This window comes from Rhea pennata, chromosome 15, assembly GCF_028389875.1.
Source record: "Rhea pennata isolate bPtePen1 chromosome 15, bPtePen1.pri, whole genome shotgun sequence".
Taxonomy (NCBI): domain Eukaryota; kingdom Metazoa; phylum Chordata; class Aves; order Rheiformes; family Rheidae; genus Rhea; species Rhea pennata.
Window position 1 is genome coordinate 13,022,973 of NC_084677.1, and position 18,534 is coordinate 13,041,506.

Sequence of the window (18,534 nt, forward strand, 5' to 3'; positions counted from 1 at the left end):
TCTCATCAGTAGAACAGGTCCAGTGAAATCTAAGGTCTCAACTCACATCAATAAGCGGGCTCCTACTACTTACGTAGAATGCTTATTTCCCATTGATTTTCATGGGAAATTTGGAACCTAACTTGTTAGCTGACTATGGGCCTTATTTGCAGTCTCCAATCCTGTAATGTTTGAACACAGCAATGACTAATGGATTTTATTTCTGCTTTTATTGTACCCCATGCTCCAGAAAACTGATCAGTGGGGTAGGTAAGATGGCTTGCCTGAGATCCTGCAGGAAGTTTGCAACTGAGCTGGGGTCTGGAGCCAGGCCTCCTGCATCCCCTTCCGATGGCACCCGGCCATCCATCTGACCCCAAATGGTGTCATGAAAAATGAGGATCCGTTCTGATGTTCTTCCAGTCCTCTTCTGCTTCCTATTGCTCAGCTGTCCAGCACCTGAATACCAACCTCCCTTTTGGAATGCTCCAGTTGTCACAACCCCTCCCTCATTTTGACAATGAAGTGATGCTCGAAAGAAAAGCAGCACAAATCTGCTCCATGTAAGACCCAAGCTAGACTCAGAGCAAGAACCATCTCTGCATGCAAACAGTGTTAAAAAAAAAAAAAAAAAAAAAAAGGATTAAATCCTAGCTGCATGGTGAGCACAGCTATCTTGCTGAAAAGAGAAACCGCCGATGATGCCAGCTGTATGGCAGGCCTAAGCCACAGGTTCTAATCCCACATTCAACACACTGGCATAGCTCCCTTTTAACATGACTGATTTCATGCTGTCTTGTTTAAAGAAACTGGTAAGACCAAAGGAATAGTATGATCAGCTAACCAATATGCTAAGCCATGTGCTTATAAATAACTGCTCAACTTAGCCGCAATTAGCCATATTCTATCATCATGTTTATAAAGCAAAGTGACATGTCGAGGAGCATGTGTTGCTTATAAGACAATTTTTAAGGTGAAGAAGGCCTCTGGCTCATACTGTATTTTGCTGTCTCGCTACATATCTTAGGCATGTATATTATTTCATAGGTTCATGTCCTATTGCAGATGGGGATTTCTTAGGATAAAAAAAAGAGATCTACACAGCTAGCACAGCAGACTGCAAAACAAGTTCCAGTGAAACCTCAATGCATTATGCAACACAAATTATATTCTTTTCTGTTGCCAAAGCATTGATGATTTCTTTTTAATAAACAGCACTTCAGAGCACGTGGTTGGTGTCAGGCAATTGCTATAATGCTGAAGGCACTTGGTCTCTCCTTGATCCCCACAGGCATTTGGAAGTCATTCCATTTCCCATTGAAGTCATTGGAAAAATCATTGCACTTAAGGGATCTTGAAATCAACAGGAGTCTTGCCCAAGCAGGGCTGCAAAATCAGAAAGTCGGCTTTGAAATCCACACCTCATTCTGGATGGGTGGCCAGAATACTTTTTTTTTTAGTTAGTTCAAACACTGATGCTACAATAATTCAACTTGCTCTCTCTAGTTTAACTTTAAAGAAGCCTGATACCTAACTTATGATCTGGCAACAGTATTCTGCAGCGAATCATGTCAGAATTTGCATCAATTTCCTCAATATACAGAGTATGAGTGTGAAGTTGCAGGATGACTTCTTTCAGTGCTTAGCAAGAAAAATGGGAGTTTATGGGTGCTTAGCACCTTACAAAAACAGGCTTGAAGCAGAAAGCTTAGAAACGGGTGGTTCTTAGTTTAGAAATTGAACACTGCTTGTCACTAAGTGAAGATGGAGGATGCTGCACTGAGCCAGATTAATGCAGCTCTCTTTTAACATTTTAATAACAAAAAAATGCTTTCATGGCAGCTGATCAAGAAATTTCTCTGTAATCTTTTCTCTACTGACAACATTTCAATGATGGGTAGAAAAACTCTCACAATTAGCCTGGGTCAATCCATTAATGTAGCTGAAATTGTTCTTTTTTTTGTCAGATTGGCATTTTTCCACTAGGTCATGGAGTAGCTAATACATAAATCACACAGTTCCTTGACATTCTACCAGTGTGATTACTGTTCTCCTATATAAGCACATGGAAAGCAACCTAAGACTACTGTTATTTTATATTTGTTGTTTTGTGTTTCCACATCTCCTTCCCAAACAACTATTATGTGCAAGGTACAATCTTAAATATATACAATTTTAGCACATATCCTTCTACATGTTACTTTGATATACATCCAAAAGGTATAGGTCCAGAACGTCCAGTACCAAGAGCAGCAGGTTAGGAAATTCTCATTATCTCTTTTTTTTTTAAGGAATTCAGTGTAAGGTACAATACACTGAAATGGTCTGTCTTACAAATCAGTCCTAGAGCCAGAAGGCCCAAGGCAATGTCAATCTGTTTGTTTGATCTTCTTTCTGGCTGATGCAAAATATGCCCTTCTGACATTCAAATGCAGAGATAGATGTCATTAAGTTTTCAACTTTGATCTATTAAAGGAAATATAAGTAGCAGTCTGTAAGATCCTGTTTTGTTTAGTTTTTTTTTCCCCTTTACCTAAACATGATCAACCAACTGTAAAGAAGTATTCTCTATATGTGTCTTGGGGAAACACAGGGCACATGGTAGATGCTCGCCCCTCATAAAGCTTCAGGGGTACAAAAGAGGTTAACACATTGAATCATAACATCTTTGATTTGAGCTTCACACCAAAAAAAAGCCTTACTAAGCCCCCAGTAGATTTTTCCAATGGATTGAGCTCTTGGATGCAATGATCTAACACCTTCCAAAAAGGTATACTGTTAATTTAGAACATATCTCCACTTAACAAAAGCCGCCCTGGTAGTTCTTAATCACAGGCCATTAAATTCACATGGCCTAAGGTGACCCTGCAGTTGATGCCCTTAAACCATGCAATGAAGCACACTCAGCCCTGCACTTCCCCACGCAGGGAGACGGGAGACGACTGAGGGAAAGTCTGTTCCCAGCGAGAGGCAAACATAATAGGTGATGAAATGAACTCCACCTCCCACGGGACAGATGGGAGAGGTGAAGCGCGAGGAGAAAAACCACACTGCTAAGCCAGGGAGAACTTCACAGGCGGAACGAAGGAAATGCCCCCGTTTCGGTGATTTAGTCTGTTAGTAGTAAAACTGTGTACTCTGCACGCTACAGCTGCCTACTTCCTGGGACCATGCATGCTTTCTATTTTAAATAGGGTCAGATTCAGCTCTCCGTCACGCCAATGAAACTCCATTGCTGGCTATGGATTCCAATCACAGCACATTTAACATAACAGCCTGTTTCTCATTTAAACAAGAGAATTTTCATGTTGCCTTCCCCGGGATTTCGCTTTGAATCGGACATGCAGCACTGGGCTCTGACAAATTGGCCTGGATTTTCTTTATTGAAAACAATGATAAGCTCCATGTTGGGTAGTGTTTTTCTTTAAGTAATATGCCAGATGGTCTGGGGGTGTGGTTTCTAATTTTATGAAGGGGGTTATCAGTCATCTCTGTGCTACAATATAGCGACCAAATCTGTCAGAATACAAGAAAAACCTGCCCACTATGACTTACAGAACTTACTTTTCCAATTAAAAATATATACTTTGCATTGCAGGATAGAAACGGACTGTTCTTCCTTCATTTTCCACAGATTCTGCCGTGTTACTCAAGAATATCAGACATTTTCTGCATGCATGCCTGTTCCTGCAAACTCTTCCCCTACAAGATCATTCTTAATTCTTGGGCCAACCCACTGAGTTTAAACAGGGCTACTCACATGAGAAAGGACTGACAACATCATGCACTAAAACGAGGGAGAAAATAATCACTGGAGTGTTTTTTATTCTGATCCTCAGTATAAATCAATATATGCTGCAAAACAGAAATATTTCTACTGTACCAGCCTTCACTAAACTAGCCCTTTTCTAAATGCAGTTACAGCTGTTAGAAAATACATTTCAGAAATACCATCCTGCCAGTCATAACGGCAAAACATTTGATTTGCTAATCGGAGCTAACATTAAATATAGAAAACAGGCCCGATCCTGTTTACTAAAGAAAACATGGTAATTTTAATGGTCAATTAGTCACACTGATAAGCCCTTCGTAAGAATTACTCATGACAGCAAAGGCTGCCGGACTGTGTTGAGAAAACATAAATGCAGGTAGTAAAGCCCAGTTACCCTCTGTGAAGATCCAATCTTGGCCGCACAGCTCCAGTAAGGCGGAGCATGCTTGGAGGAGCGCTCGCGAGCCAAAACGGGGTGAAAGGCAGACTATTTTGTTTTTATCTTTCAATATTGTTTGGAGTCTGTGTCTTAAGGCATTACTATTTCATGTTGAAATAGTAAAATATTTATGTGTCGTGTTTCTCTAATGGTTTCTAAACTGACAAATTGCACGAGAAGAGCAAAATGAAACAGTAAACTTGTGGCTGACCTCTTCAATGTTTGGTCATGCATCCTCTGCTTAGTATTTGCCACGAGGTAAATAATTATTTTCTGAAATAAATTTCTCTGATCTCCTACATCCACTAATTTATTCAGTTCTCGCCGTTGCTCCACTTGTCTGCTTGATTCTCTTGCAATGGAGCCACGTGAACTTTTGCTCTCCTTGCAAGTGGTATTTAAAAATGAAGCATGTGTTAACAGTGGAGAATTTAAAAAATAATATATTCTGGTAGCTACAGAATACTGCCTGAAAGGCAAAAGAAACACGCACTATTTTAAAATCCTAGTTCGCAGGTCCAGCCTCCCTACAACAACAGCCAAGCCTTTCACTGAGTTCACTGGGAAAAAGATTTTAGCAGAGGTGCACTTGTCTGGTCCAAAATAGTCTTGAGTGGGGAAATACGTATTGCATCCCCCTTCGCTGCTGTGAAAGCTTCTTTAATTGCAATGATAAGTAATAATGATGAAGTACTGCTCTCCAAAAATATTAAACCAATGCCAACAAATCTGGTAATTAGCAATTAGCCTCTATGGTAAAGTGTTGTGCAAGAGAGCAATATTCCCATTTCCAGTGTAATGGGAAACTGTTTACTCCCTAATCACATGAAAATTGAAAGCTACGTCTGTAAAACATGTTCCTAGTGCATTACTGCTCATTAATACAGCACTACACAAAAATCAGTGAGTTAAACTCTAGAAGGATCCTGCAACATTGAATGAAGGTGATTGAACCTTCACACAGACTTTACAAAAATACACACCATATGGTTCAAAAGGAGATGGCCCCGCATCAAGGCAAGCAAGAACTCATTCATTTTTCTCCATGTTTGTTCTTCAGAAAGATGCAGGTTTCCCTTGGGCACATCAAAGGTGCCAGGTTTATTCTCTCTCAACTGAGAGAAGAAATCACCAAGAACAAAGTGCATCAAGTGAAACCAAATGATAAGAAGCCCAGCTACACAGGGCTCCTGGATCTGATTTACTGCTGCAACGACTTGTTTGAACTGCACGTTCTCACTACACCCATTTGCATGCCTAATGATGCAGAAAATAACCCCGCAGTATTTTCTTTTGGAAAAAGTGTATTTTAAGGGGTAAGCTTCATAGGCAGGTTCCTGTTTAAAATCAGTATGGACGGTTTATTTTCCTTTTAATAAAGCCCAGCTCTTGAAGAGACATTACTTCATTCATAAATATTGTTTCAAATATTTTAAATGCCTCTAGGACAGTAGTTTAAAGATAACAGAGCAATGCAAGCGCAACAACGAAACCCTATGGAAATTCTTCTCCGCTGAGAAACGCAGAGGTCTGCAAACGCGGAGGGTCGCCAGGTCTCTGCCCGCCCACCCACCCTCCGTGCCCCGGAGTCTGAATTCCCCATCGGCCCCTTGGCCGCCGCCTCCCCGGCGAACGACGCCGCGGGGCCGGGGGCCGAGGGCGGGCGCCGGCGCGGGCCGAGCCGGGCTGCGCGGCGGCGGGCGCAGCGCCGCGGAGCCGCCCGCGGAGCCTCCCCCCGCGGCGGCGGCGGCCGACGGCGCGGAAGGAAGGAGGACGGGACTAATTTACCTACGGAGTCAATCTCCAGGAGGCGCTGCAAGTCGCGGATGCTGTGGATCTCGCTGTGCGCCAGCCGCTCGATGAGCTCCTGCGGGATCTCGGCCTCCTTCAAAGACACACACACGCACCGCGGGTCACCGCGCAGCCCTCCCCCGCAACGCGCCTGCCGCGCCGGGCGTCTGCCGCTGCCCCGCTGGGTCTTTGGGGCGCTCGGAGGGTGCAGGGCGTCTGGGGACGAGGCACGGGGGAGCCCCCCCCCCGCCTCCCGCAGCCCCGGCGGGCGCCGGAGTGCGCCCCGCTGCGCTGCGCCACGGCCCGCGCGGCCCCGGCCCTGCGCGGAGTTTGCGCCCCGCTGCCGCCGCGGCCTTCGCCGGCCGCAACCACCCCGCTCCCCGCCCGCCGCGGGCTCTCAGGGTTGAAGTTTGCCCGAGCGGCCGAAAGTTCAGCGCGGGTTCCGCGGGCGCGGATCGAAGGGGCCCCAGTGGCCCCCGAGCTCGCACCCTGCGCAGCCCCAGTGCTCGGGAAAGTTGCGGCCGCGGGCAGCGCCGAGCACCCCCGACCCCGGCCAGCCCCCACCGCGGCCACCTGTAGCAACCCCGGCAAGCGGCTCCGCACCGCCGCCCGCGCCCTGCGCGGCGGTTCGAGCCCGACCCTCGCCCGCTCCGCCCGGCTCGTCTTCGGGGCCGCCGAGGGGCGTTTCGGGCTGCAGCCAGGCAACTTCGCCCCGGGGCTCCGCGGCAGCAGCGGCGCTCGCTAACGGTGCCGGGCGGCGTGCAGCGCCGTGCGCCGCGGGGCGGCCCTGCGCGCCGGCTCCGCGCTCCGCGCGCCCTATGTGCAGGGAATCGCAGCTCCTTTGCACCGGAGTGAGGGGAGAGGTGTGAATATAACATTTATATATATATGTGTGTGTATATATATATATATATATATATATTTAAGCGTGCCTGCAGCCAGCCGCCCCGCAGCGGAATGCACGGTCATTGCCCTTCGCCTCTGGCAGGCATGAAATGGCAACTCGCTTTTTTTGTGCCGCGGCCGCGCAGCGGCGAGGCCAGGCGCGGAGATGCCGCGGGGCCCCTCGGCCCCCGGGCGGGCAGCCCAATCCCCCGCGCCTCCCCCGCGGCTCGCCCCGGGCCCCGGCACCGCGAGAAGCCGGTCTCACCTACCTCGCAGAAGGTACAGGACAGGTAGCCAAAACCTATCAGCAAAACGCAAGCCCAGGTCCTCATCGCGGTCTAATGCACTTTAGACACGCAGGGAAGGCAACGCTGATGGAGAGGAGCTGCAGGCCGGCTCCTGCCGCGCAGAAATTCAGTACCATCCCTCAGGGGCGAGGCGGCGGGGTGGCGCGGGGCTGCTCCGCATCCGCGGTGGCCGGGGCTGCCTCGGGGCGGCGGTGGTTTAATCGCGGCGCTGCCGGTGTTTGTATGTTCCCCTCGCTACGGCAGCGTGGCTGGCTGCTCTCGTTTCTGCTGCTCTCGCTCGCTCCTCTTGGCTCTTAGGACTAGACCAGCCGGTACTTCTGCATATTTGCTTAGATCAGACCAAAGTGAAACCCAAGGAGTCGATCCGGAGCGCAGCCGAAACGCCCATCACCTGTCTGGGGCGGCTCGCCCCCCCGGCGGGCGGCGCTGGGGCCCGCCTCCCCCCGCCGCGCCGCGGCCTCCCGCTCGGGATTAGGACGGAGGGATTTCTCTATTTGCCGGATTTTCCCCCACCCCGTTAGGCTGCCCTCCACCCTCTCCCCTCTCTGCAAAAAGGGAGAAAAATATAAAAAAAAAAAAAAAAAGAAAAAAATCTTTATTGATACGGATCGAAATGTTTCTCTTGCTGAGAATTGTCCCTCTTCCCTCCCCGGCTGGGGGCGAAGTTAAAAATAATAATTAATTATGGATAATAGCAGTGATAAATCGGAGCAATATTGCAAGATCTCGCTGGCTGCCTTGGTGCAGTTCCTTCTCCACTTTGCACGGGAGAGCAAGCGAGGAAGAGGAGGAGGAAGGAAGGAAAAAAATAATATAGTGTGTGTGTGTGTATATATATATATATATATATATATATTATATATATATATGCAAGAAGGTTTAAATCCCAAGGGGAGCGGAGACGAACTGCAACTCCTGGCGGAGGGAGGCTTCCCGGGCTGGCTGCGGAGCGGTGGCCGCTGTGGAGCGTGGCTGCTCGGCGGAGCAGCATATAGCGCTGCCGCGCTGCCATGCGCCTCCCCCGGCCCTCCCCCGGCCCTCCCGGCCCCAGCCCCGCAAACAACAAGTAGCGGCGGTGCCGCCAGCTGCGGCCCCTGCTCCGCGGCGCCGGGGGCTCTGCCCGCCCGCGCCGAGAAAATTTATGATAAATAATCCGAATAATAATAATAATAAAAGGAAGCAAACGCGGAGCCGGGGCAGGGCTGGGCGCCCGCGGGAGCGGGGCAGCCCCTGCCGCGCCGCCCCGGCCCTCTGCGGCACTGGGGCGGCGGCGCGGCGAAGGGCTGGAGCCGCTGCGCAGCGGCCGCCCTGGGCCCTGCCGGCATCCACCTTGTGCCCGGCCTCGCCTGCAGGGCGGAAAGGGCTCGCCATGATCGAGGAAGGGTCGTTTCCGTCTTTTTTTTCTTTTTTTTTTTTTTTTTTTTTTTCCTCCTACGGGGGGTGGGGGGGGCTCTTTTTTTTTGCAGAAGGAAAGACTGGCTGGCGGTATTATTATTATTTCTTTTTCCTTTACTGTTGCAGCTCAGCTTTCATTGCACGAGAGCAAATCCTCACCCTTAAAAATAAAAAAGCCCTCCTCCCCGCAATAATAATAATAATAATAATAAACAAGCCGCGCGGGGTGGCCGTGAGCGGCAGGCGCCCTCCGCCCTGCGGCACCTGGCTGCGGCATGCGCGGCCGCGGGGCTCCCCGCCGCGGCCGCGGAGGCGCGGCGCCCCGGCCGCCCCCGGCCCGCCGCCGCCGCCGCCGCCGCCCGCTGCCTCCCCGCCGGGAAAATGCCCCTTCTCCGCGGCGCTGCGCTGGCACAAGGTGCCTGCTGCACCCTGACACCTCCCCGAACTCATTGTGATTTAAATAACAGCCCTTTCTCATCTAAACAAAGCATCTTAATAGCAGATGCAAAGAATTCAGCTCATCTGAAAATCCAATAGCATTTAAGTGGATTAACTGCAATAACACAACTGAGGAGTGATACTATCCTTCATGGAAGACAATAGACTGTAAATGCACAGCCAGGGAGACTTATCCTTTCATCTCTGAATTTCCTTCAGCATTTCAAAAGCGAATGCTTTCTAGAAGCCCTGAAGGGGTTTGCACGCTACTGGCTTGGACATGCTTCTAGGAAACAACCTGTGCTTTAATGGGCACTTTGCAATTGCATAGAAGTTCCCACCAAAACAGAAGTGGCCTTTCAAGTACGTTTAATTCTCTCTCGTGATGTCATGTAGACTTACAGGGTGGTCTCCAGGACCACAAGGGAAAAAAAAAAAAAAAAAAGTGGGGGTTGAAAAGGGAAAAAAAGGAAAAGAGATGTAAAAGATTTGAAAGCACTTTAAAAAGGGGATTTTTTTTTTAACAGAAAATGCTGAGCCAGTGTGGAGCCATTCTCAAATGCTTTCTGATTAAAAAAAAAAAAAAAAAAGGAAAAAAAAAAAGAAAGAAAAAAGAATAGAAGGTCTGAGTGCCACATTGCAGCAGGCCCGTCCTCGCTGGCTGCACTCAGGCCAACAGGGTAAGCGGGAGACGGACCAGAGCAGGGCATTTTGCTAAGCTGCCATCGCTTTCTTACATGGGGGTTTACATCACAGAAGCAAAAAGTGATGACTTCAGTTAAAAAATGTCTGATCTGCACTTATCATTTGCTGGGGTTAAAGAAACAACTCCTATGGTCTGGGTTGTCATAGTAATAAAAATAATAATTACCAAACAGTGAAATAGATTCTGACAGTACCAGTCTCACTGAGCATTTACTTCACTTTTCTTTGTTCATTGGCTAATGTGTATCTGGCATAAGGATTGCTGGGTATTTGTGTGTAGCTCTTCCAAGTGATATTCCCCCATTAAAGCTAACGTGGAGATAATTTCTACTGTATCTATTGTTAAGAAGTCTTTGCAGTTTTGATTTTTCTTGCATTTCCCTCAATTTTATGAGAAACATACTGCATCAGCATCTTTTTTAAATCTGTCATTGTTGAGCCCAGATAAGCATCTTTCCTTTGGGTCGAGTTACACTTGAAGTAGCTTTTAACATTAGACTGTTTATATGGATCATTGCAAATATTTGATAATAATGAAAAATATGTAAGATCCCAGAAGAGAGTGAAGACCAGAGAATGTGAATAAAATTCACACAAAGATTCTGCAAACAGCTTTATACTTGGGTTGTTTCTCTGCTTACGAAACAAATTTTCTCCTTGGGTGTTGTGTGGTATAAAAATGCATTTGCTCTAAGTTGTGAGAGTCTTTAAAGCATTCAAAGATATATCTGCATGAAAAACACTGTACAAGAGAAATAAAGCACCTCACTTCTGCATGGCACCCTTCCTACAGTCTATAGGTCTATTAGACCTGCATGTACCATGCATGGAATATTATATTCTGTGCAGTACCTACAGCCACCCATGTGGAAAGAGTGACAGGGTGGTATTTATAGGTTTAAAAGAAAATCAGTACAAAAAACAGAGCATCAGAAAATTACGTTTTGCCCTTTTTTATGTATTTAACAGGAGCAAGCAAGATGGCACTTGTCTAATTTAAAAGTGTTGCGCATACTGTTAAAAGTCCCTCAAATGTTAGGAATTATAATAGAACATTACAGACGGTTGAGAGGGAGGACCTCAGGCTTTGCGCAGCACTTGGCGTGGGGGGGGGGACGTGCTGAAGCTCCTTCATACAGACACAAAATGAAACGACTTCAGTGGCACGAGCAGTTTCTGCAAGCGGTGACGCACAAACGCAGGGCGCCCCCAAATCAGGTTCCCAGCCCCGTTTACACCTCTCATTTAAACCAGTGCGGGCTCAGGTGTCAGCAACGCAGCTAGGTCGAGCCACGTGGCGGGCCAACTCATGTATCAAAGAAGCTTCCCAGGTTGCAGAAAGGGTGCATGAGCTGGGAGAGCCGCTGAACCGTGGCAGGGGGACAGGCACTCCGGGACTTTGCCTCATTGGTAATCACATTAAAACTAATAGAATGAGTTTAGGGTAGATTTGGGGGAGAAGTGGCCTCCTTTGATGTTAGTGGGCTGTTTGGGACTGTATGAAGCAATTGAGTGCATCCTGCTAGATATGTCCTGTCCCGGCACCTAAAGACATACCAGCAACAGGGCTCCAGCAATGGACCATAAGAAGTGCTCTCAGAGATTCACACCTCGCATCACTGAGCATCAGTGCTGAACTATCTAATACCAGGGATAAAAGTTCAGATAATCAAATCCAGAGAGCTACATAGGAAGCTCAGCCACTTTGGGTAGTTTCTCTCTGTTTCTGAATGTTCATTTCTTTGACTTGTAGTTTCAGAGAGGCAGGTGCCCGTGATGGGGAAGGTCATCTTCCTTCTTGCTTGATTGGCACCTGCCTTGGGAAACGGGTACAAAGATGTCCCAGGTGTGAGCAAAGTGCAGGCACAGGAGTACAAACACAGAACACTTAGGCAGGAAAACGAGGCTCTTCCCTGAAACCTGGCCCATGAAGAGCAACAAGCAGCGAGATGCAAGGAGAACAAGCAAGACAGTTGTTATTCCAGCTGTTACACCTACAAATATTATTTCCTCCTTTTCCAGCTCTTCCTTTTGGATCCCTTCACTGGCTCCATCCTTCTTGTGGAGCTCTGTTTTCTTTGCAGCCTTCTTTGGTGCGGCTTTCCAGATGCTTTCATGGTTGATAATTTTCAAATAATCATAAGATGCAAATCTGCTATGAGGTTTCAGTTAAGCGGAGCGAGCCGAAAGGGCTCCGTAAAGCTATGCAGAGCCCTGGGAAGTGAATACATGAGGTAGCTGCAGCCTGTTTAACCTGCGTGGGTCAGTAACTCCAAGCCACAATATTTCTGGAGATGATTTGCTCTGCTGGGAACCGGATAGGTCCCATGAGAGCATTTAGTGAGGGAGTGAGACCCAATTCTGCCTGTAGCGGTGGGCTGGCAGGAGCCACGGCAGCGTGACACACAGTTCACCTTCAGGGCTGGAGCCCACGCTGGCAGCCCTGCCAGCCCGGGTAGCAGGATACCATGTTTAGGCATTAACAGGCCACTTGCATACCTGCCCCGGGCGCTATTTTCATGGGTGTAGGAAGTTGCTCATGGCTCTCCAGCCCTATGGGACAGTGGGATCGCTGCAAGTCTAGGACACCTCCTCACCGGTGGATTCAACTGTTAAGTATGGGCTGCGTTTTGTCAGTAATACTTAGCTCATCCAGCTGAAAACCTGTTAAAATATCGGCATGATTTAAGGTATATGAGGTCGGTAGACTTTGTAAATGAAAACTAATATGCTCTGGCCTTGGCCTCCAGGGCCCTGTGCGTGGCGTACTCATTTATCCTTTGCAATGTGGGTGTAAAACTCTGCTCCTCTGACTCAAATCAAAGCCAGTCGCAGCAATTCTGTGGAGACTATCCAGGATGTAACTCAGCCATGCAAAGTACCATAAAATTGTGATATTATTCTTCATTGTTTGTAACTTGGAAGCCTGTAAAGGCCTAGTTTGGAGCAGTCCATTTTATTAAGCTCCATCCAAACACAGCGAGATAGTTTTCTTCCGAAGTATTCGTATCCTCAAAGTGCAAGCCCGGTTTGTGTTCTGGTATCCATGCAACCTCATTGCTCCTACAACATTACACATTTGTCCTGTGAGATTCCCTCCCTTACAATAAAAACTCACAAGAACGATACATGCATCCTCGGCTCCGCACGCACCAGAGGCCGCAGGATCCAGCTTCTCCCGTAGGATACAGGAGATACAATGACTGCTATAGTGGGATAGCTAATTTATTGTGAACTGCAGGTGTTTGCAATGGCTGTGAAGTTTCCTAATTGAATTTCTGACCCTTTTTGTTGCAGAAACCCAGTTAATAGGAAGGAGAAGGGCAAATAGAAGGATTGCTTTTCTTTTTTTTTTTTTTTTTCAAAAATCCTAGTGTAGTTATGTACATTTTTCCTTTCACTTTCTTACATCTTCTGGAAACGTGGCAGTCCTGCCGTAGCCTCTGTGGCAGCGGTGGCCAGAGCAGAGCAGACAGCCCTCGCTGGGGCATCCCTTTCCCAGCCAAACGTCCTGAGGGGCTCAGCACTCGGCACGTCGCTGATTGGAAATGCAGAGAGGACGTGGTGAAGCGAAGTAACTGCCCTGTGACTGTGGGCACGCTGTGGACGGGGAACTAGCAGCAACCATTGCCAAAGCCACCTCTGATCTCCCAGCCGCCATCTCCATTTCTCAGGGCACATTTTTAGCGTTGTCCGACTGTATCCTAGGTCCAGCTGAGACTCCTAGAAGCCCAGAGGACACATTCCCTCCGTTTACACCGCAACGGAATTTCTTCTTTCTTGCAAAAAAGTGAGACGTGGAACCACCTTCCCCATCTGACGGCGTATAGCCTTCGTTTATCTTTAAGGAGCGTTTTGTGCCGCTGCACCCATCCATCCGGCTACAGACGCCCTTCTTTCCTGGAAAACAGTGGGGAATGCTGCGGTAACGGGGCCGGCAGGAACGGCCCTTTAACTGCATTGTCTGTTTAACTGCAGCGCGGTCTCTCCTGCGCTTGGTGCTTTCCATAAACAGCCAGTCATCCTGCAAGGGGAGGGAGAGGATGATAAATAATCCTGTTATTCATGCCACTGCGTTCTTTCATGAAACTGGGAAAAGGCAAAATAAAGTGGCGACTGTGAGGCTGAGAAAGAAATTCAAGGGAGTGGGTTGTGTTGCTGCAGTTATTTTGGGCTAGAAGAAAATCTGAAAAGAGAAAGGTGAGCAGAAGAGGTTTCAAACACCAAGAAGGAAGCTGAAAAATGAGGGATTAAAGAAGAGCTTTCTCCACATCCTAGCTTTGTGTCTCGACTAACTCAGGGCAGCAAAGCGGAGGGAATCGCTGCCCCGCGCTGCCACCGAACCACCGGCGACCAGCCCGGCCCTCGGCTTGTGAGCACCTTGGGGCGAGAGCATCTTGTGCCTGGGGAGCGTGTAGGCACCTTTACGGCTTCAGCAACGACACGACTGTGTTCCGGGGGAGCGACGCCTGGGACTAGGACGAGGCGAGCCGCGTTGCTCTACTCTCCAAAAAGTGCCTCTTTCCCCCACAGCTTCGTGCCGTCGGTGCAATTCCCACGGACGTGTAGGAGCTTAAGCTGTTGTAAGCAAGGCGGCCTTGGAGCCTAGGTGCTGTGTGCCGAGAGGGAGGATTCCTCTCCCTGTCCTAGATACTTCAGATGGGAAAAAAAGGGAACATTTAAGACGTCAGCCTCTCTGCTAGTGTAAATGGGACCAGCTCCATTTCACTCCAGTTCGGTGTCTCTGTTATACCGTCATTGCGTGAAACTCCCGTTAAGGCAAATGGAAATTACACATGGTGTGATGAGAAAGCAATAGGTACCTTTGTAAATACTGCAAAATCACATGAGCCGCGTGTATCTTTGCTGAGACACCCTGCCAAACTAGCAGGTGGTTTTTACATCAGGCCTTATATTAACACACTCCTACGTGTGTCTGGCTGCATCTGCTGCATTAATGATCATTGGGTGCATAATGGCTGGGTTAGTTTGTGAAGTTAAATACCACGGGCAACCGCCCAGCCACGATGCCTGCTAACGTTAAACTGCTCACGCTGCTTCTGTTGGTACCACGGGTTTTATTATCGCCTGGTGCTTATACTCTATGAGTTTTTCTTTCTTTCCTCCTCTCCCTGCATTTTTCCCTTGTTCCTGCCCATTCTTTCCCCTGTTCATGGTTTCCAGCTCTCCCCCCTCCTTCATTTTCTCCTACTTTCTCCACAGCTTTCTCGTCTCTTTTTGGTGGATGCTAGAGAAGAGGAACACTGCGGCCAGCCCTGGAGCCCCCACCTCGCCCCAGCGGGCCGGGGAGCCGCGGGTGCTCGTCCAGCCGGGGCGCGCCTGGCACACAGGGTGGCACTTGGAGGCCTGTGGGTTGGAGATGCTGCCGGTTTAACTCCACCTGCTCTTAGTGGCTGCTACGGAAGTGAAAAAGGCCAGATCAGCAATTGATGCAGTTTGAAAAACCTCCTCTACTTTTACTGTAAACGCAGACATCAAGCATAGCTGGTGGAACTGTGACCGAGTTCAAAGCCACTGAGAAAACACGTGCCCTTAACAACATCCAGGGGAAAACCCTGGTTTTACTGAGGTCAGTGAAAAAACTTTTTAGGGAATTAGTCTTCCACTGTAATTACCAAAGACTCTTGAAATGTTCTGTGGCCAGGCATGCAGAAACTGGGAAGGGCCAAATCTGAATTTGGCTATCCTAGGCTTCTACCAAAAAACCTCTACCTTTGTAGGGCCCTAACTGAAGCTAGACAGAACTTCCCAAAGATGATGTGTGTGCTCAGCTGCCGTTGAAATGGGGGGGGACATTACTGAATTAGAAGGATTTCAAAACTACCCCTCTGTCCTCTTTTGTTTATAATTGAGATGTAAAAATTCAAATATCCATGCTAGTGTGATATTTGTTTCCATTGCCCATGCTTTTAGTCTCACACTTGTTGTCCTGGTCCTTCATGGGGGTCTCCCCTTTGGTCCCAAGCTGCCTTAGCTGAAGGTTTGGTTTCCTGCTGTAATTCCATGGTGTGTGCACACATTCAAATACACCAGCTGGTGGATCTTATTCACGGCTTAATCACTTCCCTCTGGAGGTGTGTGGTGTCTGTGTGGTCTTACTCAGGCCCAGCTTTCTGAGGGATGCAGAGGCAGGGTGCAAATACAGCTCAGGTTCAGCCCAGCACTGAAGAGCATGACTAACCGCAAGCAAGCGCGGAGTAGTCCATTGACTTCATCAGGATGGGTCTGCTTCTTTCCCCAGTGGAAGCAGCTCCACCCTTTCCATCTCATGGTCATCTCAGCATCACGTTGCTGGCTGCCCACTGGGTTTCCACACTTCTTGGTGACTTTCCCCAGGCCCCCTCTGATCTCATAACCACATCTTCCCCAGTAGGTCGCCATATGGCCCAGTCCCACCCTCCGTAGGGGTTGGCTGTGTCACTGCTGCTTTCCCATCCAGCTGGAATTCCCTCCGACTCCCTGGAGCCATCTACCCCCATAAATGCCATCAGAAAACTTCGGCTGGGAGGAACTTCTGCACTGCGTCTGCGTCTTGTTTCTTTGCTTCGTGGTTGTGTAATTCAAACTGGCTGTCGATTTAATTTGAAACGCCATTACGCCAGAATAAGGCCTTGGCATTTGCAGCATTTGAGAAAGATAAAATAGCGATAGGGAGCCAGATGGCTCAAGAGACTGGGAATCATCTATGGAGCCTTTACCTTCTACGTCACTGCTTCAAAATGCAGCTCTGACCTGCAGTGAACTTTGTAGTCTCAGTCCAATTTCTAGCGTACGGATGGTTATGCCAGAAAAACATCCTTCATGAAACAGTGCCTGCTTTGGCTGGGAGGCCCAGAGAAGTGTGTGGTGGTCTCCTCAAAGACAGGGTAGTCCCACTGGCTGCACAGGAATGACTTGTCCCAGTGGCACTCACTGTGCTTGTGCCTGGGCTGCGGTGAGGGAAATGCAATTTGCAGCACTGCCCGCTTGGCCAGCTTCCACAGGGAATACGTTTCTTTCTCTCTCAAATTAGCTTTTAAACCATTTTGAAAATATCCAAGTTGTCTCCTGAAGACAGTAACTCTGCACTCCCAGAGGTCTGACTTTGACCCCATGTGTACCAGCCTCATGAAAGGCTCCTCAAGGTGCAGGAAGCTTTGCCAAAGCATGGTAGAAAGAGTAAGAAGCAAATGAGAAGTATGTCTGCTGTGTCCTGAGGATAAAAACAGTATGAGAACAAAACCTGGCCATACGCATAGCAGCCAGGAGGCCATACTAGACAGTTATATTTTCTTGTGGTCTGGTCTTCCTTCCTTCTGATAGTTGTTTTCCAATTAAGCTATGAATGAAGAAAAAAGAAGCAGGTACCAGAGAAGAGTGAAATGGCACTGAAGTCATTGCACATGGAAGAGGAGAAAAGCAATCCAAACCTCCAGGTTTCATTTACCAGGGCCGTAACTGTTTGACAGTGCTTCAGACTCCTTTCTGCTAAAGATCTTTACCATACCTGAAGGCAACATTGCCAAGAACCTGTTTCTCCTTGCGAGGTGCCTTGACTTTGGCCTGGCTTGTCCCTTGTCTCTCCTGAGGCCATCTTCACTAAAATAACCCTCCTGCCCTGCCCCTGCTTGCCCTGGGCTCTCCTTCCAGTTCCCATGGGTGGGTGATACGCTGCCAACGTCCCTCAGGGCTCTCGGCTGGAGGACCCACACTGCCAAGCCTCTTCCCATGGGCTCCCCAGCAGCCGGCTTCACACTGCACATCCATAATCCCAGCTCAGCTCTGGGAATCTGCTTTGTACCATTAGCCATCGCTTGGTTTATATTCGCGTATCAGGCTGTGACCCTGAACTGGCTTCTCCCTTCAAATTCCTTCCACTTGGCTCTGCCCACACTGTCCACAGAGCCTCTCAAAGAAAAGCAACTTGGGAAAAAAATAAAAGAAGAAGAAGAAAAATCCCCTTCACAACCAAACGTCCTTCTTTCTCCAGGCATCTCCACCTGGGTGTGGTTTCCCCACGCTGCCCCACAACCTGGGCACAGAGGCCACTGGGTCAGGGCGTCCCGGCGAGCAGCAGGGGCACCCACGTGGCACCCGCAGGCCGCCCCTTCCCCAGCTGCCCGGGAGCAGGGAGACTGCCTGGACGCGCCGCACTGCAGTGAAAATGTGCTTTTCTCCAGCTCCCTTCCTCAACCGGCATCTCTCAGCATCCACCGTTACCCATCCCTGGGTCTTCTGCTGAACTCCCGCAGGGCGGTAACGTGGCCCACGAGGCTTCCTGCTTTCCTTACCAGCCAGGAAAACCCCCTTGCAATCTCATTCCTATGTATATACACACACATATATATAGAGGACTGGAGATATATATATATATACACATATACACACACCCCTATACATATATACATAGGATGTCCACACAGGGCAGCAGTTACATGAGCGTGCTGGTGGGTGTTGAGCTTTGCATTTGCCCTCGTGAGTTCATGCCAAAAACATTTGCAAGTTCAGCTGGTTTGCAGGATTTCTCTCTCCCTCTCTCCTTCTCCCTTTCATGGTTATTTATTGAGTCTAATAAATGCGTCCTGCTTCTTGTCCCCCCTCCCCAGCAGGCCATACCGCTTACCCCTGCCTCGCGCTTGCTTTTCTGTTTGCAGCCCCGCGGGGTTTATCGTGCCCTTGTCCTGCCCTGAATTCTGAAAGATCAGGCTTTCGGCTGCAGGCTCCAGGCGAGACTTTCAGTCAGATCAAAATAAATTATGTCATACTCATTGCTGTTATCAAGCCTTCCCTTTAGCCTCTATTTTCAGCAGCTATTTTTGGAT

At 48.7% G+C, this 18,534-nt stretch overlaps 1 protein-coding gene across 6 annotated transcripts in view; it reads right to left on the reverse strand.

The window, feature by feature from the left end:
- PDGFA (platelet derived growth factor subunit A) overlaps nt 1-8,118 on the reverse strand; it is a 34,271-nt gene extending 26,153 nt beyond the window's left edge. For all 6 annotated transcript variants that reach the window (XM_062588213.1, XM_062588210.1, XM_062588214.1 and 3 more), the window contains exons 1-2: nt 7,136-8,118; nt 5,979-6,075 (exon numbers count right to left, since the gene is read on the reverse strand). In XM_062588213.1, the coding sequence (XP_062444197.1) occupies nt 5,979-6,075; nt 7,136-7,198 (160 nt within the window). In that variant the 5' untranslated portion in view covers nt 7,199-8,118. The remainder of the gene's footprint in view (nt 1-5,978; nt 6,076-7,135) is intronic.
- Between the last annotated feature and the right edge of the window lie 10,416 nt (nt 8,119-18,534).